The sequence below is a fragment of the Pleurodeles waltl genome, chromosome 7 (genome assembly GCF_031143425.1).
Source record: "Pleurodeles waltl isolate 20211129_DDA chromosome 7, aPleWal1.hap1.20221129, whole genome shotgun sequence".
NCBI classification, from domain to species: Eukaryota; Metazoa; Chordata; class Amphibia; order Caudata; family Salamandridae; genus Pleurodeles; species Pleurodeles waltl.
In genome coordinates, this window is record NC_090446.1 from 1,554,379,341 (window position 1) to 1,554,406,898 (window position 27,558).

The following is a 27,558-nucleotide window of genomic DNA, read 5'->3' on the forward strand; positions in this document are numbered from 1 at the left end:
GTACTCCACAGCGTGGCTGGCAAGAAAGGGTATAAAAGAAGGAAATCTAATGACATGGCCTCCTTGTTCACCTGATCTGAACCCCATTGAGAACCTGTGGTCCATCATCAAATGTGAGATTTACAAGGAGGGAAAACAGTACACCTCTCTGAACAGTGTCTGGGAGGCTGTGGTTGCTGCTGCACGCAATGTTGATGGTGAACAGATCAAAACACTGACAGAATCCATGGATGGCAGGCTTTTGAGTGTCCTTGCAAAGAAAGGTGGTTATATTGGTCACTGATTTGTTTTTGTTTTGTTTTTGAATGTCAGAAATGTATATTTGTGAATGTTGAGATGTTATATTGGTTTCACTGGTAATAATAAATAATTGAAATGGGTATATTTTTTTTTTTGTTAAGTTGCCTAATAATTATGCACAGTAATAGTCACCTGCACACACAGATATCCCCCTAACATAGCTAAAACTAAAAACAAACTAAAAACTACTTCCAAAAATATTCAGCTTTGATATTAATGAGTTTTTTGGGTTCATTGAGAACATGGTTGTTGTTCAATAATAAAATTAATCCTCAAAAATACAACTTGCCTAATAATTCTGCACTCCCTGTATGAGCACTGGGCCCTGGCTAGCAGGATCCCAGTGAGACAGTGAAAACACCCTGACATACACTCACAAACAGGCCAAAAGTGGGGGTAACATGGCTAGAAAGAGGCTACTTTCTCACAGTGATGGCAACACCAACAGGGGAAATCCTTTTTAAGGTTCAAGCCACAGCAACCCACTGCCTAGATAGGTGCTCCCTATACAGCTGAGGAGGATTTTTCCTAAAACCATAGACATCTCCATATAATGGTATTTCGGGTACCTTTAGTGTGTGTGAGACAGAGATACTCAGGAGACCTGTATAAATAGTGCCTAATCATCGTTGATGGTGCCATGCTGTAGAACTCACTTTGTTCGAACAAGACTACTAAATTCTGGGCGGCAGCACCACTGCTTGTGGGTGACTGAGCCATTCCCACACCAGTTGGCGGCTGTTGGCCTAACCCTTCCAGTTGCTGGCAGCACCTCACCCAACCCAAATAGGAAAGGTGATTTGTGGCAACCTATCGTATGACACTCGAATGACCTCTCAGGGAGATCGTGGTGACAAATCTTACCCCTTTCTATTGTTTTAAAAGGTTTCATACACACAGGCAATGGAGAGATGCAGGATGTATTTCAAAACATTTATTGAAAGACTTAAATCTACAATAAAAATATATGCTCTGCAATTATTAGAATAATGAGGCATAACAAAATTAGGATTGTGACGGTTAGTCAGAAAAAGATAAACAAACCCAACATATTTCAATAAACATGTATGTAGAATTCCTACCTAACGCCTAGCGTGTAGCTTCTAGCGATAGCACAGCAGTGATAGACCAATCTCAATCCTCATTCCATGAGAGGAGCACCCACCCCCTTTACCTTAGAATGAGAGTCTACCCTTCATTTCCTTAGCCAGCTTGCAGAGACGAGGCTGAGGTCAGCTGTAAAATGAGCTGCAGCATAGATGGAAATCCTGGTCTGAATGATCCCTCTCAACCCCTGTTGGCCTACAAAGTGGTTTTATAAAAAAGCATGTTTTGTTCTGTGAAATAGGCATGACGTGGACATGTGCCTTAGTGTTAGACTGTGTGCGTGCTCTTGTGGCGGCAACACCAAAAACATTTCCTCGTATTGGTATCATATTGTTTCTTGTCAACCTTGGGCAAGGGACATGATGAGAAATGTTGTGCACAATAATAATGACAACACTCTCTTTCAGAATAGCTACTGATTAGGAAAAATAAAACATCCTCACTGAAAAGAAAGCTATTCTAAAATAAATAAAATTAATAAATGAGATTAGAACATATTATCTGAGTAAAAGAGCAGAGGCTTAAGGCCTAAGCTAAGCTAAAATATATGTGCATGAGCAAGGTACTAAAATGAACCCACGACAGGTGGGATCTGTGTGACTTAAAAAATACAGCAGGTATCCTAATAATTGTCAATAAACAAGCAATGTGACTTACCATCACCTATCCCTACTGCCGCAGAGACTCCCCCTTCAGATGCTGTGAGAAAGTAGCCTCTTTTTAGTATGGTTAGCCCCACTTTTGGTCTGTTTGTGAGTGTGTGTCAGCGTGTTTTTACTCTGTCACTGGGATCCTGCTAGCCAGGACCCCAGTGCTCATAGTGAAAACCCTATATGTCAGTGTGTTCTGCCTGTCTCACTGGGATCCTGCAAGCCAGGACCCTGGAGCTCATAGTTTATGGCCTACTGTGTGTGTTGTCAGTAGTGCTTAACTGTGTCACTGAAACTCTGCTAACCAGAACCTCGGTGCTTAAACTCTCTCTGCTTTTAAGTGTGTCACTATAGGCTAGTGACTTCATTTACCAATTCCAATTGGCACACTGGACCCCCCTTCTAAGTCCCTAGTATATGGTACCTAGGTACCCAGGGCATTGGGGTTTCAGGAGATCTTATGGGCTGCAGCATTTCTTTTGCCACCCATAAGGAGCTCGGACAAACCCTTTCTCAGGCCTGCTGTAGGAGGCTGGACTGGCTTGTAGTGAGTACCAAGGGGTACTTGCACCAGGCCCAGTTATCCCTTATTAGTGTATAGGGTGTCTAGCAGCTTAGGCTGATAGATAATGGGAGCTTAGCAGAGCAGCTTAGGCTGAACTAGGAGACGTGTGAAGCTACTACAGTACCACCTAGTGTCATATGCACAATATCATAAGAAAACACAATACACAGTTATACTAAAAATAAAGGTACTTTATTTTTATGACAATATGCCAAAGTATCTTAGAGTGTACCCTCAGTGAGAGGATAGGAAATATACACAAGATATATATATACACAATAGCAAAAATATGCAGTATAGTCTTAGAAAACAGTGCAAACAATGTATAGTTACAATAGGATGCAATGGGGACACATAGGGATAGGGGCAACACAAACCAAATACTCCAAAAGTGGAATGCGAACCACGAATGGACCCCAAACCTATGTGACCTTGTAGAGGGTCGCTGGGACTATTAGAAAATAGTGAGAGTTAGAAAAATAACCCTCCCCAAGACCCTGAAAAGTGAGTGCAAAGTGCAATAAAGTTCCCCTAAGGATAAAGAAGTCGTGTTAGAGGAATAATGCAGGAAAGACACAAACCAACAATGCAACAACAATGGATTTCCAATCTAGGGTACCTGTGGAACAAGAGGACCAAGTCCAAAAGTCACAAGCAAGTCGGAGATGGGCATATGCCCAGGAAATGCCAGCTGTGGGTGCAAAGAAGCTGCTACTGGACAAAAGAAGAAGAGGTTTCTGCAAGAACGAAAAGGGCTAGAGACTTCCCCTTTGGTGGACTTATTTCTCTTGCCGTGGAGAGTCGTGCAGACGTGTTTTCCCGCCGAAAGAACCCCAACAAGCCTTGCTAGCTGCAAATCGTTTGGTTAGCGTTTTTGGATGCTGCTGTGGCCCAGGAGGGACCAGGAGGTCGCAAATTGGACCAGGAGGTAGAGGGGACGTCGAGCAAGACAAGGAGCCCTCTTAGCAGCAGGTAGCACCCAGAGAAGTGCCAGAAACAGGCACTACAAGGATGCGTGAAACGGTGCTCACCCGAAGTCGCACAAAGAAGTCCCATGTCGCCGGAGAACAACTTAGGAGGTCGTGCAAAGCAGGTTAGAGTGCCGTGGACCCAGGCTGGACTGTGCACAAAGGATTTCCGCCGGAAGTGCACGGAGGCCGGAGTAGCTGCAAAAGTCGCGGTTCCCAGCAATGCAGTCTAGCGAGGTGAGGCAAGGACTTACCTCCACCAAACTTGGACTGAAGAGTCACTGGACTGTGGGGGTCACTTGGACAGAGATGCTGGATTCGAGGGACCTCGCTCGTCGTGCTGAGAGGAGACCCAAGGGACCGGTAATGCAGCTTTTTGGTGCCTGCGGTTGCAGGGGGAAGATTCCGTCGACCCACAGGAGATTTCTTCGGAGCTTCTAGTGCAGAGAGGAGGCAGACTACCCCCACAGCATGCACCACCAGGAAAACAGTCGAGAAGGCGGCAGGATCAGCGTTACAGAGTTGCAGTAGTCGTCTTTGCTACTATGTTGCAGGTTTGCAGGCTTCCAGCGCGGTCAGCAGTCGATTCCTTGGCAGAAGGTGAAGAGAGAGATGCAGAGGAACTCAGATGAGCTCTTGCATTCGTTATCTAAAGTTTCCCCAGAGACAGAGACCCTAAATAGCCAGAAAAGAGGGTTTGGCTACCTAGGAGAGATGATAGGCTAGCAACACCTGAAGGAGCCTATCAGAAGGAGTCTCTGAAGTCACCTGGTGGCACTGGCCACTCAGAGCAGTCCAGTGTGCCAGCAGCACCTCTGTTTCCAAGATGGCAGAGGTCTGGAGCACACTGGAGGAGCTCTGGACACCTCCCAGGGGAGGTACAGGTCAGGGGAGTGGTCACTCCCCTTTCCTTTGTCCAGTTTCGCGCCAGAGCAGAGCTAAGGGGTCCCTGAACCGGTGTAGACTGGCTTATGCAGAAATGGGCACCAAATGTGCCCATGAAAGCATTTCCAGAGGCTGGGGGAGGCTATTCCTCCCCTGCCTTCACACCATTTTCCAAAGGGAGAGGGTGTAACACCCTCTCTCAGAGGAAGTCCTTTGTTCTGCCATCCTGGGACAAGCCTGGCTTGACCCCAGGGGGGCAGAAACCTGTCTGAGGGGTTGGCAGCAGCAGCAGCTGCAGTGAAACCCCAGGAAAGGCAGTTTGGCAGTACCAGGGTCTGTGCTACAGACCACTGGGATCATGGGATTGTGCCAACTATGCCAGGATGGCATAGAGGGGGCAATTCCATGATCATAGACATGTTACATGGCCATATTCGGAGTTACCATTGTGAAGCTACATATAGGTAGTGACCTATATGTAGTGCACGCGTGTAATGGTGTCCCCGCACTCACAAAGTCCGGGGAATTGGCCCTGAACAATGTGGGGGCACCTTGGCTAGTGCCAGGGTGCCCTCACACTAAGTAACTTTGCACCTAACCTTTACCAGGTAAAGGTTAGACATATAGGTGACTTATAAGTTACTTAAGTGCAGTGTAAAATGGCTGTGAAATAACGTGGACGTTATTTCACTCAGGCTGCAGTGGCAGGCCTGTGTAAGAATTGTCAGAGCTCCCTATGGGTGGCAAAAGAAATGCTGCAGCCCATAGGGATCTCCTGGAACCCCAATACCCTGGGTACCTCAGTACCATATACTAGGGAATTATAAGGGTGTTCCAGTAAGCCAATGTAAATTGGTAAAATTGGTCACTAGCCTGTTAGTGACAATTTGAAAGAAATGAGAGAGCATAACCACTGAGGTTCTGGTTAGCAGAGCCTCAGTGAGACAGTTAGGCACCACACAGGGAACACACACATATAGGCCACAAACTTATGAGCACTGGGGTCCTGACTAGCAGGGTCCCAGTGACACATAACAAACATACTGAAAACATAGGGTTTTCACTATGAGCACTAGGCCCTGGCTAGCAGGATCCCAGTGAGACAGTGAAAACACCCTGACATACACTCACAAACAGGCCAAAAGTGGGGGTAACAAGGCTAGAAAGAGGCTACTTTCTCACACCTGCCATTGCAGCCTGAGTGGAATAGTGCACACACTATTTCACAGCCATTTGCAATGCACTTAAGTAACTTATAAGTCACCTATATCTCTAACCTTCATTTACTGAAGGCTAGGTGCAAAGTTACTAAGTGTGAGGGTGCCCTTGCACTAGCAAAGGTGCCCCCACGTTGTTCAGGGCCAATTCCCCAGACTTCGTGAGTGCGGGGACACCAGTACACGCTTGCACTATATACAGGTTAATACCTATATGTAGCTTCACAATGGTAACTCCGAATATAGCCATGTAAGGTGTCTAAGATCATGGAATTGTCCTCCCATTCTAAATCTAGTATTGAGGGGCAATCCCATGCATCCTGGGGGCTCCACCATGGACCCCCGGTACTGCCAAACCAGCTCTCTGAGGCTTTCACTGCAGCTACAGCTGCTGCCACCTCACAGACAGGGTTCTGCCCTCCTGGGGTCTGAGCAGCTCTGTCCCAGGAAGGCAGAACAAGGCATTTCCTTTGGGAGGAGGGTGTTTGTAGGAAAGTACCATCTTGCCTGGCATGTTACCCACATTTTTCACTGTATAGATGTTGTTTTAGTTATATGTGTCACTGGGACCCTGTCATCCAGGGCCCCAGTGCTCATAAGTGTGCCTGAATGTGTTACCTGTGTAGTGACTAACTGTCTCACTGAGGCTCTGCTAATCAGAACCTCAGTGGTTATGCTCTCTCATTTCTTTCCAAATTGTCACTATCAGGCTAGTGACCAATTTTACCAATTTACATTGGCTTACTGGAACACCCTTATAATTCCCTAGTATATGGTACTGAGGTACCCAGGGTATTGGGGTTCCAGGAGATCCCTATGGGCTGCAGCATTTCTTTTGCCACCCATAGGGAGCTCTGACAATTCTTACACAGGCCTGCCACTGCAGCCTGAGTGAAATAACGCACACATTATTTCACAGCCATTTTACACTGCACTTAAGTAACTTATAAGTCACCTATATGTCTAACCTTTACCTGGTAAAGGTTAGGTGCAAAGTTACTTAGTGTGAGGGCACCCTGGCACTAGCCAAGGTGCCCCCACATTGTTCAGGGCCAATTCCCCGGACTTTGTGAGTGCGGGGACAACATTACACGCGTGCACTACATATAGGTCACTACCTATATGTAGCTTCACAATGGTAACTCCGAATATGGCAATGTAACATGTCTATGATCATGGAATTGCCCCCTCTATACCATCCTGGCATAGTTGGCACAATCCCATGATCCCAGTGGTCTTTAGCACAGACCCTGGTACTGCCAAACTGCCTTTCCTGGGGTTTCACTGCAGCTGCTGCTGCTGCCAACCCCTCAGACAGGCTTCTGCCCTCCTGGGGTCCAGACAGGCCTGGCCCAGGATGGCAGAACAAAGGACTTCCTCTGAGAGAGGGTGTTACACCCTCTCCCTTTGGAAAATGGTGTGAAGGCAGCGGAGGAGTAGCCTCCCCCAGCCTCTGGAAATGCTTTCATGGGCACATTTGGTGCCCATTTCTGCATAAGCCAGTCTACACTAGTTCAGGGACCCCTTAGCCCTGCTCTGGCGCGAAACTGGACAAAGGAAAGGGGAGTGACCACTCCCCTGACCTGCACCTCCCCTGGGAGGTGTCCAGAGCTCCTCCAGTGTGCTCCAGACCTCTGCCATCTTGGAAACAGAGGTGCTGCTGGCACACTGGACTGCTCTGAGTGGCCAGTGCCACCAGGTGACGTCAGAGACTCCTTCTGATAGGCTCCTTCAGGTGTTGCTAGCCTATCCTCTCTCCTAGGTAGCCAAACCCTCTTTTCTGGCTATTTAGGGTCTCTGTCTCTGGGGAAACTTTAGATAACGAATGCAAGAGCTCATCCGAGTTCCTCTGCATCTCTCTCTTCACCTTCTGCCAAGGAATCGACTGCTGACCGCGCTGGAAGCCTGCAAAACTGCAACATAGTAGCAAAGACGACTACTGCAACTCTGTAACGCTGATCCTGCCGCCTTCTCGACTGTTTTCCTGGTGGTGCATGCTGTGGGGGTAGTCTGCCTCCTCTCTGCACTAGAAGCTCTGAAGAAATATCCTGTGGGTCGACGGAATCGTCCCCCTGCAACCGCAGGCACCAAAGAACTGCATCACCGGTCCCCTGGGTCTCCTCTCAGCACGACGAGCGAGGTTCCTTGAATCCAGCAACTATGTCCAAGTGACTCCCACAGTCCAGTGACTCTTCAGTCCAAGTTTGGTGGAGGTAAGTCCTTGCCTCCCCACGCCAGACTGCATTGCTGGGAACCACGACTTTTGCAGCTACTCCGGCCTCCGTGCACTTCCGGCGGAAATCCTTTGTGCACAGTCCAGCCTGGGTCCACGGCACTCTAACCTGCATTGCACGACCTCCTAAGTTGTTCTCCGGCGACGTGGGACTCTGTGCGACTTCGGGTGAGCACTGTTTCACGCATCCTTGTAGTGCCTGTTTCTGGCACTTCTCTGGGTGCTACCTGCTGCTGAGAGGGCTCCTTGTCTTGCTCAATGTCCCCTCTGTCTCCTGACGCAATTTGCGACATCCTGGTCCCTCCTGGGCCACAGCAGCGTCCAAAAACCCTTACAGCACGATTTGCAGCTAGCAAGGCTTGTTGGCGGTCTTTCGGCGGGAAAACACTTCTGCACGACTCTCCACGGCGTGTGGGATCTGTCCTCCAAAGGGGAAGTCTCTAGCACTTGTCGTTCATGCAGAAACCTAAGCTTCTACAGTCCAGTAGCAGCTTCTTTGCACCCACAGCTGGCATTTCCTGGGCATCTGCCCATCTCCGACTTGCTTGTGACTTTTGGACTTGGTCCCCTTGTTCCACAGGTACCCTCGACTGGAAATCCATCGTTGTTGCATTGCTGGGTTGTGTCTTTCCTGCAGAATTCCCCTATCACGACTTCTATGTCCTTTGGGGAACTTTAGTGCAATTTGCACTCACTTTTCAGGGTCTTGGGGTGGGCTATTTTTCTAACCCTTACTATTTCCTAATAGTCCCAGCGACCCTCTACAAGGTCACATAGGTTTGGGGTCCATTCGTGGTTCGCATTCCACTTTTGGAGTATATGGTTTGTGTTGCCCCTATCCCTATGTGTCCCCATTGCATCCTATTGTAACTATACATTGTTTGCACTGTTTTCTAAGACTATACTGCATATTTTTGGTATTGTGTATATATATCTTGTGTATATTTGCTATCCTCATACTGAGGGTACACTCTGAGATACTTTGGCATATTGTCATAAAAATAAAGTACCTTTATTTTTAGTATATCTGTGTATTGTGTTTTCTTATGATATTGTGCATATGACACTAAGTGGTACTGTAGGAGCTTCACTCGTCTCCTAGTTCAGCCTAAGCTGCTCTGCTAAGCTACCATTATCTATCAGCCTATGCTGCTAGACACCCTATACACTAATAAGGGATAACTGGGCCTGGTGCAAGGTGCAAGTACCCCTTGGTACTCACTACAAGCCAGTTCAGCCTCCTACATTGGTTGTGCAGCGGTGGGATAAGTGCTTTGAGACTACTTACCACTCTTGTCATTGTACTTTTCATAAGAGAAAAATATACAAAACAAGTTCAGTGTATATACACATAACCAAAAAGTTTTGCATTTCCTCTTTTCACTCTATTCTAAGTGCTGAAAAGTACTTCTAAAACTTTCTAAAAAGTTCTAAAAAGTTTTTAAAGTTTTTTTTCTGTCTTTCTAAAAGTTCTGAAAACTTTTTTCTCTTTTTCTATCACTTTAACTCTCTCTAAAAATGTCTGGCACAGGCCAAAATGTTGATCTGTCCAAACTTGCATATGATCACCTTAGCTGGAAAGGAGCAAGGAGTCTCTGCATAGAGAGAGGTTTGAGTGTAGGGAAGAATCCTTCCTTGGAATTGTTACTTAACATGCTTAGAGAACAAGATAAGGCTAAAAGTGCCCCATCTGTTGAAAAAGTAGCTAATGGTCCCCCATCTGATCCAGGGACTCCCCCAGGAAAAGATTTAGGAAAGAACATTTCTAGCCTGCCCATTACTAGACAGTCTAGCATAGTTGGTACTGAGGTGGAGTCACATCATACAGATGGTGTGCTCTCACATTACACTGTCAGCCAAGCTGTTAGGGTGCCCTCTGTAAGGGACAGGTCTCCTTCTGTCCATTCTCATCATACTTCTGTATCTAGAAATGTCCCTCCCACCAACCCAGATGACAGAATGTTAGAAAGGGAACTCAATAAGTTGAGGGTGGAACAAACCAGACTGAAGCTTAAAAAGCAGCAGCTGGATTTGGATAGACAGTCTTTAGAACTAGAAAAGGAAAGACAGAAGTTGGGTTTTGAAACCCATGGTGGCAGCAGCAGTATTCCCCATAGTCATCCTGCAAAAGAGCATGATTCCAGGAATCTGCATAAGATAGTTCCCCCTTATAAGGAGGGGGATGACATTAACAAGTGGTTTGCTGCACTTGAGAGGGCCTGTGTTGTACAGGATGTCCCTCAAAGGCAGTGGGCTGCTATCCTATGGCTATCATTTAGTGGAAAAGGTAGGGATAGGCTCCTTACTGTTAAAGAAAATGAAGCTAACGATTACAAAGTTCTTAAGAATGCACTCCTGGATGGTTATGGCTTAACCACTGAACAATACAGGATAAAGTTCAGAGAGACCAAAAAGGAGTCTTCACAAGACTGGGTTGATTTCATTGACCATTCAGTGAAGGCCTTGGAGGGGTGGTTACATGGCAGTAAAGTTACTGATTATGACAGCCTGTATAACTTGATCCTGAGAGAGCATATTCTTAATAATTGTGTGTCTGATTTGTTGCACCGGTACTTGGTGGACTCTGATCTGACCTCTCCCCAAGAATTGGGAAAGAAGGCAGACAAATGGGTCAGAACAAGGGTGAACAGAAAAGTTCATACAGGGGGTGACAAAGATGGCAACAAGAAGAAGGATGGTAAGTCTTCTGACAAGGGTGGGGACAAATCTAAAAATGAGTCTTCATCAGGCCCACAAAAACACTCTAGTGGGGGTGGTGGGCCCAAATCCTCTTTTAATCAAAACAAGGAAAAGAAACCATGGTGCTATGTATGTAAAATAAAAGGCCATTGGACAACATATCCCAGTTGTCCAAAGAAAAGCACCAAGCCTCCTACCACTACAACCCCTACTGCTACACCTAGTGTCCCTACTAATAGCAGTGGTGGTGGGAGCAAACCTACTAATAGCCAATCCAAGGGAGTAGCTGGGCTCACTTTTGGTAACTTAGTTGGGGTTGGTCTTGTTAGGGAGACCACAAAGGCTGTGTTAGTCTCTGAGGGGGCTATTGATTTAGCCACCTTAGTTGCTTGTCCCCTTAATATGGATAAGTACAAGCAGCTACCCCTAATAAATGGTGTTGAGGTTCAGGCCTACAGGGACACTGGTGCCAGTGTGACTATGGTCATAGAGAAACTGGTCCACCCTGAACAACACCTACTTGGTCACCAGTACCAAGTAACCGATGCTCACAACAACACACTTAGCCACCCCATGGCTCTTGTAAATCTCAACTGGGGGGGGGGGGGTTACTGGTCCAAAGAAAGTTGTGGTAGCCACAGATTTACCTGCAGACTGTCTTCCAGGAAATGATTTGGAGACATCAGCTTGGTCAGATGTGGAGTTGGAGGCCCATGCAGCAATGCTGGGCATCAAAGGGCATATTTTTGCTTTAACCAGGGCTCAGGCCAAAAAGCAAAAAGGACAGGGAAGCTTGGATCCTGGAACAATGGAACAAGTGCTCCCTAAAGCTAGGGCTAGTAGAAGTAAAGCACTTCCTACTATCCCTCCCTCTACAGTGGATTCTACTTCTGAGGAAGAAGAATTTCCACCCTGTGCAGAACCTACACCAGAGGAGCTGGAAGCAGACACTGCTGAGCTTTTGGGTGAAGGGGGGCCTGCCAGGGAGGAGCTGAGTGTGGCACAGCAAACCTGTCCCACAATAGAGGGTCTAAGACAGCAAGCTGTCAAACAGGCTAATGGGGATGTCAGTGACTCTCACAGAGTTTACTGGGAGGACAACCTCTTGTACACTGAAGCAAGGGATCCTAAACCTGGAACTGCCAGGAGGTTAGTGATTCCTCAGGAGTACAGGAAGTTCCTCCTAACTCTAGCCCACAACATTCCCCTAGCTGGACACCTGGGACAAATGAAAACTTGGGACAGGCTTGCTCCCTTGTTTCATGGGCCTAGAATGTCTGAGGACACAAAGGAATTTTGTAAGTCCTGTGAAACCTGTCAAGCCAGTGGCAAGACAGGTGGCACTCCAAAGGCACCCCTTATTCCACTGCCTGTGGTTGGGGTTCCCTTTGAAAGGGTAGGGGTTGACATAGTTGGCCCCCTTGACCCTCCTACTGCTTCAGGCAATAGGTTTATCTTGGTGGTAGTGGACCATGCCACAAGATATCCTGAAGCAATTCCTTTAAGGACCACTACTGCACCTGCAGTGGCAAAGGCCCTCCTGGGAATATTTTCCAGGGTGGGCTTCCCAAAGGAAGTAGTATCAGACAGGGGAAGCAATTTCATGTCTGCTTACTTAAAGGCCATGTGGAAGGAGTGTGGTGTGACTTACAAGTTCACTACACCCTATCATCCACAAACAAATGGACTGGTGGAAAGATTTAACAAAACTCTCAAAGGCATGATTATGGGTCTCCCTGAAAAACTCCGCAGGAGATGGGATATCCTGTTACCATGCCTCCTTTTTGCCTATAGGGAGGTACCCCAGAAAGGAGTGGGCTTCAGCCCATTTGAACTCCTCTTTGGACACCCTGTTAGGGGTCCACTAACACTTGTCAAGGAGGGTTGGGAACAACCTTTAAAAGCTCCAAAACAAGATATTGTGGATTATGTACTTGGCCTCAGATCAAGGATGGCTGAGTATATGAAAAAGGCCAGTAAAAACCTACAGGCCAGCCAAGAGCTCCAGAAGCAATGGCATGATCAGAAGGCTGTTTTGGTTCAGTACAAACCAGGGCAGAAAGTGTGGGTCTTGGAGCCTGTGGCCCCAAGAGCACTCCAAGATAAATGGAGTGGACCCCACATAATTGTTGAGAAAAAGGGAGAAGTCACCTACTTAGTTGACTTAGGCACTGCCAGGAGTCCCCTTAGGGTGCTCCATGTCAACCGCCTGAAACCTTACTATGACAGGGCTGATCTCACCCTGCTCATGGCAACTGATGAAGGACAGGAAGAAGACAGTGATCCTCTACCTGATCTCTTCTCTTCCACAGAACAAGATGCTCTTGTGGAAGGTGTAGTTTTGGCTGATTGTCTTACTGCTGAGCAGAAAGACCATTGCATAAATCTCCTAGATCAATTCTCTGAACTCTTCTCTACTGTGCCAGGTACCACTTCTTGGTGTGAGCACACTATAGATACTGGAGACAGTTTACCTGTCAAAAGTAAGATCTATAGGCAGCCTGACCATGTCAGGGACTGCATAAAGCAAGAGGTGCAGAAAATGTTAGAACTAGGAGTGGTTGAGCACTCTGAAAGTCCATGGGCTTCTCCTGTGGTACTTGTACCAAAACCCCATTCCAAAGATGGAAAGAAGGAAATGCGGTTTTGTGTAGACTATAGAGGTCTCAACTTGGTAACCAAAACTGATGCTCACCCTATACCCAGGGCAGATGAGCTCATAGATACACTGGCATCTGCCAAGTATCTAAGCACTTTTGATTTGACTGCAGGGTATTGGCAGATCAAATTGTCAGAAGATGCTAAACCTAAGACTGCATTTTCAACCATTGGAGGACATTACCAGTTTACTATAATGCCTTTTGGTTTGAAAAATGCACCTGCCACATTTCAGAGGTAGGTGAACACAGTCCTGCAAGGGCTGGAAGCTTTCAGTGCAGCATATTTGGACGATATAGCTGTCTTTAGCTCCAGCTGGGATGATCACCTGGTCCACCTATGGAAAGTTTTGGAGGCCCTGCAAAAGGCAGGCCTCACTATCAAGGCTTCAAAGTGCCAGATAGGGCAGGGTAAAGTGGTTTATCTGGGACACCTTGTTGGTGGGGAACAGATTGCACCACTACAGGGGAAAATCCAAACAATTATTGATTGGATTCCCCCTACAACTCAGACTCAGATGAGAGCCTTCCTAGGCCTCACTGGCTATTACAGGAGGTTCATTAAGAACTATGGCTCCATTGCAGCCCCTCTTAATGACCTCACATCCAAGAAAATTCCTAAAAAGGTATTATGGACAGCAAACTGTCAGAAAGCTTTTGAGGAGCTGAAGCAGGCCATGTGCTCTGCACCTGTCCTGAAAAGCCCTTGTTACTCTAAAAAATTCTGGGGCATATTTATACTCCGTTTGCGCCGAATTTGCGTCGTTTTTTTCGACGCAAATTCGGCGCAAAACTAACGCCATATTTATACTTTGGCGTTAGACGCGTCTAGCGCCAAAGTATGAGGAATGAGCATCATTTTTTTGCGTGAACGCCTTCCTTGCGTTAATGAGATGCAAGGTAGGCGTTCCCATCTAAAAAAATGACTGCGACGCAAATGCGTCGTATTTATACTTCCGGGCAAAAATCACGCCCGGGAGTGGGCGGGGCAAAAAACCCCGCATTTGCGCCTCTTTTTAACGCCTGGGTCAGGGCAGGCGTTAAGGGACCTGTGGGCTCAAAATTAGCCCACAGCTGCCCTCCCATGCCCCCAGGGACCCCCCCTGCCACCCTTGCCCACCCCAGGAGGACACCCAAGGATGGAGGGACCCATCCCAGGGACATTCAGGTAAGTTCAGGTAAGTATAATTTTATTTTATTTTTTATATATTTTTTTGGCATAGGGGGGCCTGATTTGTGCCCCCCTACATGCCACAATGCCCAATGAGCATGCCCAGGGGACATAAGTCCCCTGGGCATGGCCATTGGGCAAGGGGGCATGACTCCTGTCTTTACTAAGACAGGAGTCATGTAAATGGTGTCTGGGCGTCGTTAAAAAAGGCGCAAATCGGGTTGAGGCGATTTTTTTGCCTCAACCTGACTTGCCCCATTTTAAGACGCCCTAACGCCATTTTCCCCAATGCCGGCGCTGCCTGGTGTACGTGGTTTTTTTCCACGCACACCAGGCAGCGCCGGTCTGCTAGCGCCGGCTAACGCCATTCAATAAATACGCGCCCGCATGGCGCTTCAGAATGGCGTTAGCCGGCGCTAAACTTTTTGACGCTAAACTGCGTTAGCGCAGTTTAGCGTCAAAAAGTATAAATACGGGCCTCTATGTCCAAACTGATGCATCTGAATTAGGAGTAGGGGCAGTCCTATCACAACTTAATTCTGAGGGCCAGGATCAACCTGTTGCTTTTATTAGTAGGAGGTTGACCCCTAGAGAAAAGCGTTGGTCTGCCATTGAGAGGGAGGCCTTTGCTGTGGTCTGGGCAGGTATTGGCAGATCAAATTGTCAGAAGATGCTAAACCTAAGACTGCATTTTCAACCATTGGAGGACATTACCAGTTTACTGTAATGCCTTTTGGTTTGAAAAATGCACCTGCCACTTTTCAGAGGTTGGTGAACACAGTCCTGCAAGGGCTGGAAGCTTTCAGTGCAGCATATTTGGACGATATAGCTGTCTTTAGCTCCAGCTGGGATGATCACCTGGTCCACCTATGGAAAGTTTTGGAGGCCCTGCAAAAGGCAGGCCTCACTATCAAGGCTTCAAAGTGCCAGATAGGGCAGGGTAAAGTGGTTTATCTGGGACACCTTGTTGGTGGGGAACAGATTGCACCACTACAGGGGAAAATCCAAACAATTATTGATTGGATTCCCCCTACCACTCAGACTCAGGTGAGAGCCTTCCTAGGCCTCACTGGGTATTACAGGAGGTTCATTAAGACAGGAGTCATTTCAATGGGGGATGGGCGTCGTAAAAAAATGGCGCAAATCGGGTTAAGACGATTTTTTTGCCTCAGCCTGACTTGCCCCATTTTTGGACGCCCAAACGCCATTTTTCCCTACGCCGGCGCTGCCTGGTGTACGTGGTTTTTTTTCACGCACACCAGGCAGCGCCGGTCGGCTAACGCCGGCTAACGCCATTCAATAAATACGGCGCCCGCATGGCGCTTCAGAATGGCGTTAGCCGGCGCTAATTTTTTTGGCGCAAAACTGCGTTAGCGCAGTTTTGCGTCAAAAAGTATAAATATGGGCCTAAATATTGAGAACTCACCTGGGCCAGCAGAGCCGCCTGCTGCGGCGCTGGTGGTGGTGGTGAAACTTCCACCTGCTGCGGCACTCGTTTTGGCACCCTCATCAGCCCGACCCTCTAATGCCCTCTTCTTGCCCTTGGGTGCTGATGTAAGAAATAAAGAAGGTAACAAAAATAGATCAGTGGTACAGTTAATCTCCTAAAAAATATTTTTACGGGCAAAGGCAAACACAGTAACATTGTACTTTTCTAAATCAGATTGCCTAATGCCTATATGATCGAGTTGACCTATTTCTAATTTCAGACACCTTACCTAAGCTCTATTTCAAATTTTCTAAACTACATTTGGAAAAACAAATGCATTCCAACGAGTGATCTTTGTTTAGCAAAGCACATCCAGAATCCCCTTTGAGGGGCCAATTCAGTTGGCTTTTCAATCCTTTTCAATCCATAGATGCATGCATACATCCCTGAAAGATTGCTTGGGACAAAACAAGCTACATAAAAAGTAAAACACAGAGAATGCAAACTAACTGTTATATGTTACTACGACTACCACAGTACCACTGTCTTAGTGACAGGAGGACAGACAAGTCAGCATAACTTCTTAAATAATCAGCCCAAGTGAGTGCCTGTAGTAACGAGCAGAACTGGGTAGCACTGATCATCTGGCTCTCTCAAATTGGATCACATAATATTTGCAACCTTATGTTACGTGAACATGATTTACCTCTGAGCGTGAGCAGCGTGCTATTTGAAACAAAAAATTGCATTGTAGGATAGGACACAACCAAATGAGTAATCTTTAAATATTAGTACTCACCAAGCCTCATAACCTGGACGTCTGGCAGGTTGTGCAGGTATCTCTCCCGATCAAGGATATCGGCCCAGCGGTGCATCAGCTGCTGCTGGGTGCGCTGGACCTATTAATTCAGCAGCCGCAATGGCGTACCCTACCCCAGAGCAGCGATGGTACGGCAGGCGTACTTACTCCCGGGCTTGCCGCCTGCTGCCAGCATGGCGTGGAGGTGGCACTGCACAAAATAAAAAACAAGGGAAAAACATAAAATACACACATTATGGAAATAAATGTAAAACTGGGGAGGGTAAGCTGGATAAAGTAAGGATGTCTCTATGGATTGAAAAGTGGGCCCAGCCACAGAATAGGAAAAACAAGATGGCCCCGTGCACGACTCGCATCAATCTGAACAAACAGGCGGCCAATCACAACTCCACCCACTCGCGTGGAGTTAGGTGGAGTTTTCAGAGTATTTTATTCACTTCACGTGTCTCGAGACTCCATGGACTCCGCCCAGGCCTATTCTTGATAACGTCTTCTTTCGAACCTTTTAGCATGATCTTGTGTTGTTCTGAGTTGCTCATTCAAGTGAACTGAGAAAACCTCAAGGGGCATATTGAACAGCCCCTTGCTCCACTTTAGCATTGCCTTAGCCTCATTTTTGTGATGCTAAGGTGGCGCTAAGGTGGCCTTTTCTCCGTTCAATATTTACAAAGTGGTGCAATGCATGCATTGTGCCACTTTGTAATCCCTTGCACCACATTATGCAAGGGGGGCGTTCCGGCGCTAAGAGGCCTGAAAAACAGACACCGTGAAATTTTAAAGATTTCACTGTGCCATTTTGTTTGTAACTTTTATCGCCTGCTCAGAGCAGACATTAAAAAGACGCAACCATTTAAATCAATGGGCCTCCTTGCACTTTTCTACACTAGTGTAAACATTTTTGACCCTAGTGTAGCAAAGCCCCACAACAGCGTAAACAATGTTGACACTATTGTTCTAACTACCGCCATGGTTCACCATATCGTAAATAAAGTGCACACATGGTGGCATTAGGGGGGTGCAGGGGCCACAAGAAAAGTGGAACTGATTTAGATGCATCGCCACTTTTTTAAAATTCTGCCCTTGATGTCTTTTCAGACTGTTAGGATGAAAAACATGGTAATGCAATGTATTGTTTTCGTCTGTACTTTTCCTATATATGTTACTTTTGATTTTATTATTGACCAGAAATACTAACACTTCAAAGTAAGTAATCCGATCTTTGCTTCTGTGACTGAAAGAGATATGTGCATTTTCTGGTTCAAAGAAGAAATATTCAGTTCCAGATTACGAGCCCACACCACTCCCCTTGAGTAGTCCTGGACTGCTTTGCCTCGCCACACCGAGAGTCAATTGCTACTATGAGTTACTTGGCTCCCAGGAAAGAAACAGTTGTGGACATATTACTAGTTAAAGCCTCATGACCTTCACAACTGCCAAACAGTTTTCTGAATTAAGCACTTTTTACAGAAGTTCGAGGACTTAGGCCCTCATTACGACTTCAGCGGTCTTTTAGAAAGACCGCTGAAGCCGCGGGCGCCAACATACCGGCAGTGCTGGCGGTATGTTTGGCACCCTATTATGACTTTTCCGCTGGGCCAGCGGACGGAAACAGCGTTTCTGCCCGCTGGCCCAGTGGAAAACTCACCACAACATTGAAGTCGGCTCGTAATCGAGCCGCCGGCAATGTTGAGGTGTATCGGGTGCAGCAGCACCCGTCACACATCCCACTGCCCGTAATTCAGTCATTGGAATGCACGATGGGGCCGTGCATGGGGGCCCCTGCAGTGCCCATGCCAAGTGCATGGGCACTTCAAGGGCCCCCAGGGGTCTCCAGAGTCTCCCATACCCCCAGCCTTTCCATGGCGGTCATAATGACCTCCTTAGCCTTCCCATCTCTTTTTAAATGCTGCTCTTTTCTGAGCATTGCTGCTTTAACTTTTATGATGCTACACAGAAGAGCCGGGTTTCATTTCAAATGAATGAGTTGTATATTTTTGTTCCTCAAAATCCAGCCCTATTCTTCATTTACTCTGGTGTTTATTATCACTGAAATGTTTAAAATGTGGGTAATAGCATTCATATGAGCCCTGTGTTACTGCGAGATGGAAATTGAAACAGCTCAGTCTAGAGCAGGGGTCTCCAACCTGTTCTGTAGTAAGAGCTAGTCGTATTACTAGAATTCTAATACTGACCACATCAGACTAGTGTACATTTTCATCTTCAATACACACTTTTCATATAGATATAATAATTCAAACAAGCAAAAGCTTCTAAGTTAGCAGGCCAGACTGTGCACAGAAGAGCTACTCGTGGGTACCAGAGAGCTACTGGTAACCCCGGTGCTACTTGTTGGAGACGCCCAGTTTAGAGGAAACTAATATTTTCATTCTTTTTCCAGAGACTGCATCATGCTGGTGAAGAGCGTTTGCCTTCTTCAGGTCCTGATTGCTGTCGCCGTTTGTTCTGGCTCTGGTGAGTGTGGACTCAGTCTGAGGAAGGGTAGTAATGTCATGTAATGATGACCAAAAGAGGCTGAAATTAACCTTAATGTGACCTAGAGAAGTAAAGTGTACAACTGAAAGCTCTTAAAAAACATCTTAAAGTGCTTCTAGTCACACAGCACTGATACTTCAAGACCCTACCAAGTGATAAAATAATGGGAAAAACAAGATGGCCCCGTGCGCGACTCGCACCAATCTGCACAGACAGGCGGCCAATCACAACTCCCTCCACTCTTGTGGAGTTAGGTGGAGTTTTCAGAGTATTTTATTCACTTCACGTGTCTCGGGACTCCATGAACTCCACCCAGGCCTATTCTTGATAACGTCTTCTTTTGCACCTTTTAACATGATCTTGTGTTGCTCTGAGTTGGTCATTCAAGTGAACTGAGAAAAGCTCAGGGGCCATATTTAAGAGCCCCTTGCTCCACTTTAGCATCATTTTTGATTACTCCCATTCTACAACATCAAAAGGTTCTTCCGCTTCTAAGGATAGGGTGAGTTCTTCTTCATGTGCGTCCCATGAGTTCCACTGGAGCAGAGATAATGTTTGATAGTGATTTCTTGAAGACATGGCCAGTACAACACCACTTGGGAAAGGTCTATGATAGTCGCTCTGACCCTGCTCGGTCATGATACTGACGGCTCAGTCATGTTGCTCAGTTTTGAATGTCTGCATCTATAAGTGTGATGGGTCCATAGCTTACATTCTTTAAGACATTTCTGTCAGCTTTTCGCAATTATATGATTATTGCATGGTTGGATATGTTCCTTATGGAACTTGAATCCTCTGATTCTCTGAAGGCGTCTAGTAGTGGGGATCCTGAGTCCCCTCTTCTCTGAAGGCTTCCAGTAGTAGGGGGACTGTCTGGACTTTGAAGGGAACCCTCTGTGGATTTGCATACAGTGGTGCCAATATTGACTGCCTGATCTTTTCTAGGTTGATGCAACTGCTCAAGAGGTCTCTGCTCACCTCTCCCAATGTGGGTATCTGTGAAGAGTTAATTATATATTTCCGCTCCTGTTTCTTCTGCTCCATCCAAATCATATTGTCCCTTAGAAAACTGGCCAAAAAGTTCAGCGATTTGTCCAGGATGGGTCACTATTCTGACCTGTTTATTTTTGAAGGCCAGATAGCAAACTGTGCTTCCTGCTGTCTTAATTAATAGACAAGCACTTTGCCAGCCTTGTTGCCTTCTCATAGTCCCTGTGTCTCAGTCTTGTCAGGGAGCTTTCCGCTGCATTGCTTTATATTATATTCACCTTTGTCCTCCTGTGAGCAGCTCCTGTGATCTGGGGAGGACAAGTGATTAATTTCTCACAATAGGGGTCTAATGTCTTCGTCTAGTCATTTTTCCGACTCACAACTTTATGTTTTTTAATAGCTGAGCCACACAGCATGTGCTCCCTCTATGTTGTGTTGCCTGTGGTTGATAGTAGTTGTGCTGAAGTGCATGAAGTTTTATGTCCCAATGTAAGCACATATGTGTGCATTCAGCAATCACTTCTCTCTCTTCAGGGAGCCTATGTTGGGTGGAGTGCATTCCCTAAAAGGAGGGGGTTGGGGAGAAGAGACCCAGTAATGAATCCAGTTGGACTGGGGAATGGTCCAATTTGGTACATGGTATTATCCTGGTATTTTGTATTGTTGGAAATAAATTAATTGCCAGTCAGATTGAAGGTCTAGATCTAGTCATTCAACACTGTCCTGTGCCATCTGTTAGATGGGTCTGGGTGCTTGGCTTATCAAGTAATGGATCTAAAGTTATAATCCTGTCTATATCTAATGAGATGTGTTAGAAATCCTTTCTTCTGTACATGAGATAGGTATACTGTACCCACTATTAGGGTCTTCCCCATTGTTCTGAGGTTTGCAGACATGCATCATCTCTCAGGGTTCGTCCAAGTCTTTAGTACTTTGGGGGGTAGGAGAGTCTTCATAATTAGTACAACCACTCCACATTTTCTGAGTCACAAGGCTGCTTGTGTGTGCATAGCTGTGTCTAAACCTATTAATTAGCCTGTTCTCCCAATCTAATTTAACACATCAAGTTCACAGTGGAGTAGGTCTTTCTCCTGAATTAAGGCTACATCTAATTGTTTGTTATTAAGATATTTCAGCTAACATGCTGGTACATTTTTGAGTCAATATGCTTAGTGATTTAGGTCACAATCTCCTGTCCATTTGAGGCTGCATAATTGGCTGTGGAGGTGCATTAATGCTGTGTGTGCAAAGAGTTGCAATGTGGGTAGCTTAGGGGTGTCATTAATCTAGGGAGTGTGGAGGGAGCATTATTTCCACATTTCTCCTATTAAGTGAGTGGGAGTTTGTGACCTAAATATTTAAGGTTTGTGGTATTTGGATTCTTCTCTCTACTCTTACCAATATGTAGACATTTACATTTTTGCCGTCTCCACCTGATGTACTTGACTTTTAATTGTGGGTATATCTCCTATGTCTACCACTCTGAGTGCTTTTAGACCTACATCCATATCCAGGACTAGGGCTGTCAGCCTGTTGTTCTGGGGTTCTGTTTGGTTCTGTCCTGCTCTAGAATTATGATGAGTGACAATTAATGAGGGTGTATGTTTGATGGAACATTTTTACCTCAGTTCTGGTGTTTGTCTTGCTGCTTAGATGTAGCCTTGTCTGATTGGCCATAGCCTCTCTGTTGTCTGTTTAGTGTTGTTTGATTATTATCAGAGTTGACTCCCTTTTATGGTCCTCTACTATTGTCATCAGTGGATTAGCCAACAGTATACAAACTCTGTGAAAAAAATATTAGAAACCACAAAATAACTACAAGTCCTTATACTTTACTTAGGCGCTGATCTTCTGTGCACTAAAGGTTGGCGTGCTGGTAGTTCTTATTGCTTCATCCTCAAGTATGTGGTCTGTCTTTCAAAGAGACATGTGATATGTTCATACCCTGCAGTGCCTCCACCACTCTTCTTAGACCTTCTCAATTGCAGAGGCTCGTGCCAAGTATGTTTTATGCCATGCTCATTAAATCTGTTGCAATGTGGTCCAGAAAGTTTGCCAGGTCCTGAGGTTCTTCCGACAACTCTGGTGTTTCCCGTTTACTTTAATGATTATCACCATCAGCTTTATTAGTCTAAGTTTCATGTTTTTTTCTGCAGCCTTGTGTGAATGGAAAGCAAGTTTTCTGTTTGATGGTGATTTCTTTATATTCTGAGTTTCTGTGGCTAAAGCAAGTCTCTGACAGAAAGACACCATTTGGTATTTCTTCATTTGCTCCGGTATACCATACAGTCTAATATCCTTCCTTCTCAATCTGTCCTCAATATCCATCAGATTTGACGCAACTGCCTTTCTCCAATCCAGAAGCTCATTGAGTTACAATTCCACCTTGTTCAACCTTCTATTGGTGGAATAAATATGTTTGTGGTTAGTTGCATCAGTTCAGATGGATTTATTTCTGAAGCTACCTCAGACCATTTTGCATTGAAGGAGCCCATGGTTGTACTGATGGAGGTAAGCTCCTGCAGAAATGTCTCTATCACGATAGTTAGCATTCTGAGTCCATGGTTAGGGGGAAAACCTTTTAATTCGAACAACAGCTTTGGAATAGAGTTCTCTGGATGACTTGGATGATGTCATGAGACACATGGCTTGTACACTGTGTATATTGCATTGCACTGAATGTTAAATACTGTGATTTGGGTCATGCCCTATGATTTTAGGACGGCACTTGGTGAGCAAGGGTGGAGCCCCCTGTGGGTTCCCCATGACTGACCTTCCTATCCATCCTTGCAATGACTTTCCAACCGGACCGATTCCCATAGACTTGAATGGGACACCTGACGCTGTAACACACCTCTGCAGCCAGATGCCAAAGAGCCCCCCAAGGTGAACTCTTGGTGTGGTTTTGGACCTTGCCCCATACTCACCTCAAGTCCAGAAGAACAGTCCTGTAAGTCGTTGCTGAGTGCCCGTATGCAGTGTCTATTTTTCCCCATTGGATAACATTGGGCACGGAAGGCTGAAAAGCACCTCTGCATCTAGATGCCTCAGTGCCTCCCGAATTGAACTGTTGGTGCTGTTTTGGACCATGCCCCATACTTACCTTAACTCTGGAAAAACAGTCCTATAGGTCATTGCTAAGTGCCCGCATGCAGTACATGTTTTTCCCCAATAGGATACCATTGGGTACCCAACGCTGAAAAGCACCACCGCACCTGAGTGACCCAGTACCTTCTGAAGTGACCTGTCGGTGCTGTTTTGGACCTTGCCCTGTACTTACCTTAACTCTAGAAGATTGGTACTGTAAGTCATTGCTAAGTAGCGGTATTCAGTATATTTTTTCCCCCCATAGAATAACATTACTGCTCCAAAAATTGCAGTGTCAACTTTTGAAAACTGTAAAAATTCATAACGCAAAAAGTACAAACCTGATTCCGGTGATCTCGGTATCAAGATTTATATAAAAGTATGTGTTATTTTTATAATATGGTGTCAGATTTCTTTATTGAGTGTGTGTCTCACTTACTGTATGAGTGTGTGCATTACATACTTAGCAATACCCTCTTTTATGCCTAACTGCTCGACCACACTACCCAAAAACAGAGCATTTGGGATGTCACTTGTGCCTCTGTGATACCTCTGGGGATTGCTTGGACTCTTTGCACAGTGTACCTCATTTTGGTCCACTATATACAGAGCCAGCTTCCTATATACAGCTTTTGAGAAATCACTTTCTGGGAGGAACTGTCTGCTTTTTGTAGTGGAGTGAACTGACATCAGGTTGTTTTACGAACAACCTATCCTCACAACTCTCCATCTTTGTCCTTCCAAGGATGGCACACATAGGCACATTCCATTCTGCAATTTAACATATTTTATCAGGTGTGGAAAACTGGGTTACTGGTTGTGGGGGGTGAAACCCTACTCAAGCAGCAACCAAAATTCTTGTCAGGGTGGAGTCACAAATGCATCCCAAATAAACCTGTGCTTAACTCTCTGGTAGTTTAGCACAGGGCAGTCAGGTTTTTCTTATAACATTTTATTGCTCTTGGTAAAATCAGCACAGAAAATGTATCCGCTTGGAAGGCCCTCACAGGCGACCCCCAGGGGCCAGGTATAGTAAATGTCACCTCTACGTAGAACCTCTTCTGTCACCTTAGGTGCTCCCCATGCTGACTCTATGGTATGCCCGCTATTTCCCCCAAATTTTGTAATGTTTGTTGGGGCATATATGTGCTAAGTAGATGGGCTCTTCTACTTTCCCACATTTGTCTATTCCTGTTCTCTATTCACTCAGTGTTGGGGGGACATCTGGCACCTTCTCATGCTTGGTGAAGCCCATTTTGCCAGCAGAGTTCGCAGACCTACCAGGGGTCATCACCCCTTGGGCCAGCCAGGTCGTCCAGGAGACCAAGCAAGGCAATTTTTGGGGAGGCCTCAATGTTAGGCCAAGCACCTCCAAGAAGGTCCTGAATGTGTTCAGCCAGCATCGTTGGGTGACCAGGCAGCTCAATACCATGTGGAAAAACTCTCTCATGCACTTCTGGCCCACAAGTAGCATTTAATTTACAGGCCCTGGGTATGTGCAGTGCCAGTTTACTAGGATTAAAAATGCCAATTGGTTGTGAGCGAATTCCACCATATTTAAAGGGAGAGAACAGAAGCACTTTAGCACTGGTTAGCGGGGGGAGTCCTAAAAGCCAAGAGGATTAAGGCCCAAAATGTGGGGATGGCCCTGCAGAAAGGGCCAAGTTCAACATGGAGTTATCATTTCCATTCCATTCCACTGGTTAAGTTTTTTCCCCCACTTGAAAAGTATTTTTTAAAGTGCATCCCCCACTCTTCTTGTCAACATATTTACTTTCTTCTGCTTTCTCTCTGTAGTAGCTGGCCTGGCTTATAGTGGGTACCTGATGGTACTTACACCTTGTGCCAGGTCCAGTTATCCATTATTAGTAGATTAGAAGTGTTCTAGCAGTTTAGGCTGATAGAGGTAGCTATAGCAGAGCAGCTTAGGCTGAACTAGGAGACATGCAAAGCTCTTACTACACCACTTATATCATAAGAATCACAATACTCACAGTTACTAAAAATAAAGGTACTTTATTTTAGTGACAATGCGCAAAAAATATCTCAGAGGATATACTCCCTTAGGAGGTAAGTAAAGTACACAAAATATAACCACAATCCAAAATCAGGTAAGTAAACAGAAAAGTAGTGCAAACACTGTAGAATACTATAGAATGCAATGGGCCTAGGGGCAACACAAACCATATACTAAAAAAGTGGAATGCAAACCACTTAAGGACCCCGGGCCTAGTGTAGTGTGTAGAGGGCCACTAGGAGTGTAAGAAAACACTAAGGGTGTCCAAGATACCCCACCCCAAGACCCTGAAAAGTGGGATTAAAGTTACCCTACTTCACCAGAAACACACTAAAGTCATCATAGGAGATTCTGGAAAGACCACAACAGACTGCAAAGCTCTGAAGACGGATTCCTGGACCTGAGGACCTGCAAAGGAAGGGGACCAAGAGTCACAAAAGTGTCCAGGGGGGCAGGAGCCCACTAAACCCCGGATGAAGGTGCAAAATGGCTGCCTCTGAGTGGAAGAAGCTGAAGATTTTGCAACAACGGAAGATACCGGAAACATCTCCTTTGCATAGAAGATGTCCTACAGCTTGCTGGAGGATGCAGAGTTGTTTCCATGCAGAAATACAGCAAACAAGCCATGCTAGCTACAAAGGTCGCGGTTAAAGAAAATGGGTGCTCGCTGGGCCGAGGAAGGACCAGGAGGGCACCCCCTTGGAGGAGGAGACAGAGGGGGCGGTCAGCAACACAGAGAGCCCTCACAGAAGAAGGCAGCACCCGCAGAAGTACTTGAACACGGGTTCTAGAAAACTGAGCACGGCGGTCGTCTCAACACTACAAAGGAGGGTCCCACGAAGCCGGTGGTGAACTCAGCGAGTTGAGCAATGCAGGAAGGAGTGCTGGGGACCTGGGCTGTGCCGTGCACAAAGGATTCCTTGCAAAAGTGCAGAGAAGCCCTAACAGCTGCAGTTCACAAAGTACACAGGATTACTGTCTGGCGTGGGGAGGCAAGGACTTACTTCCACCAAATATGGACAGATGGACCACTGGACTGTCGGGGTCACTTGGATCCAGCTCCTGTGTTCCAGGGACCACACACGTCACGATGAGAGGGGACTCAGAGGACCGGTGAAGCTGAAGTGTGATGCCTGCGTTAGCAGGGGGATGATTCTGTCGACCCACGGGAGATTTCTTCTTGGCTTCCAGTGCAGGGTGAAGGCAGACATCCCCCAGAGCATGCACCACCAGGAAACAGTCGAGAAAGCCGTCAGGATTAGGTGCTGCAATGTCGCTAGTAGTCTTCTTGCTACTTTGTTGCAGTTTTGCAGGCGTCCTGGAGCAGTCAGCGGTCGATCCTTGGCAGAGGTGGAAGAGGGAGATGCAGAGGAACTCTGGTGAGCTCTTTCATTTGTTATCTGAATAGAAGCCCACAGGAGAGACTGTAAATAGCCCTCAGAGGAGGATTGGCCACCTAGTCTGGTAAGCACCTATGAGGAGGGGTCTCTGATGTCATCTGCTGGCACTGCCCCTCAGAGGCCTCCATTGTGCCCTCACACCTCTGCATTCAAGATGACAGAGGTCTGGGACACACTGGAGGAGCTCTGGGCACCACCCCTGGGGTGGTGATGGACAGGGGAGTGGTCACTCCCCTTTCCTTTGTCCCGTTTCGCCCCAGAGAAGGGGCATGGGGATTCCTGAACCGGTGTAGACTGGTTTATGCAAGGAGGGCACCATCTGTGCCCTTCAAAGCATTTCCAGAGGCCAGGAGAGGCTACTCCTCCCAGGCCCTTAACACCTATTTCCAAAGGGAGAGAGTGTAACACCCTCTCTCAGAGGAAATCCTTTGTTCTGCCTTCCTGGGACTGGGCTGCCCAGGCCCCAGGGGGGCAGAAACCTGTCTGAGGGTTGGCAGCAGCGGTAGCTGCAGAGAAAACCCCAGAGAGCTGGTTTGGCAGTACCCGGGGTCCATGCTGGAGCCACGGGGATGGATGGGATTGGCACACCAATACCAGATTTGGCATTGGGGGGACAATTCCACGATCTTAGACATGTTACATGGCCATATTCGGAGTTACCATTGTGAAGCTACATATAGGTATTGACCTATATGTAGTGCTCATGTGTAATGGTGTCCCCGCACTCACAAAGTCTGGGGAAATTGCCCTGAACTATGTGGGGGCACCTTGGCTAGTGCCAGTGTGCCGTCACTCTTAGTAACATTGCACCTAACCTTCACCAAGTGAGGGTTAGACATATAGGTGACTTATAAGTTACTTAAGTGCAG

The 27,558-nt window shown here is 46.4% G+C and overlaps 1 protein-coding gene across 1 annotated transcript in view; it reads left to right on the forward strand.

The window, feature by feature from the left end:
• LOC138247471 (CD5 antigen-like) overlaps positions 1-27,558 on the forward strand; it is a 589,710-nt gene that overhangs the window by 64,392 nt on the left and 497,760 nt on the right. The window contains exon 2 of the mRNA XM_069202092.1: positions 19,101-19,174. Coding sequence (XP_069058193.1) covers positions 19,111-19,174 — 64 coding nt within the window. The 5' untranslated portion in view covers positions 19,101-19,110. The remainder of the gene's footprint in view (positions 1-19,100; positions 19,175-27,558) is intronic.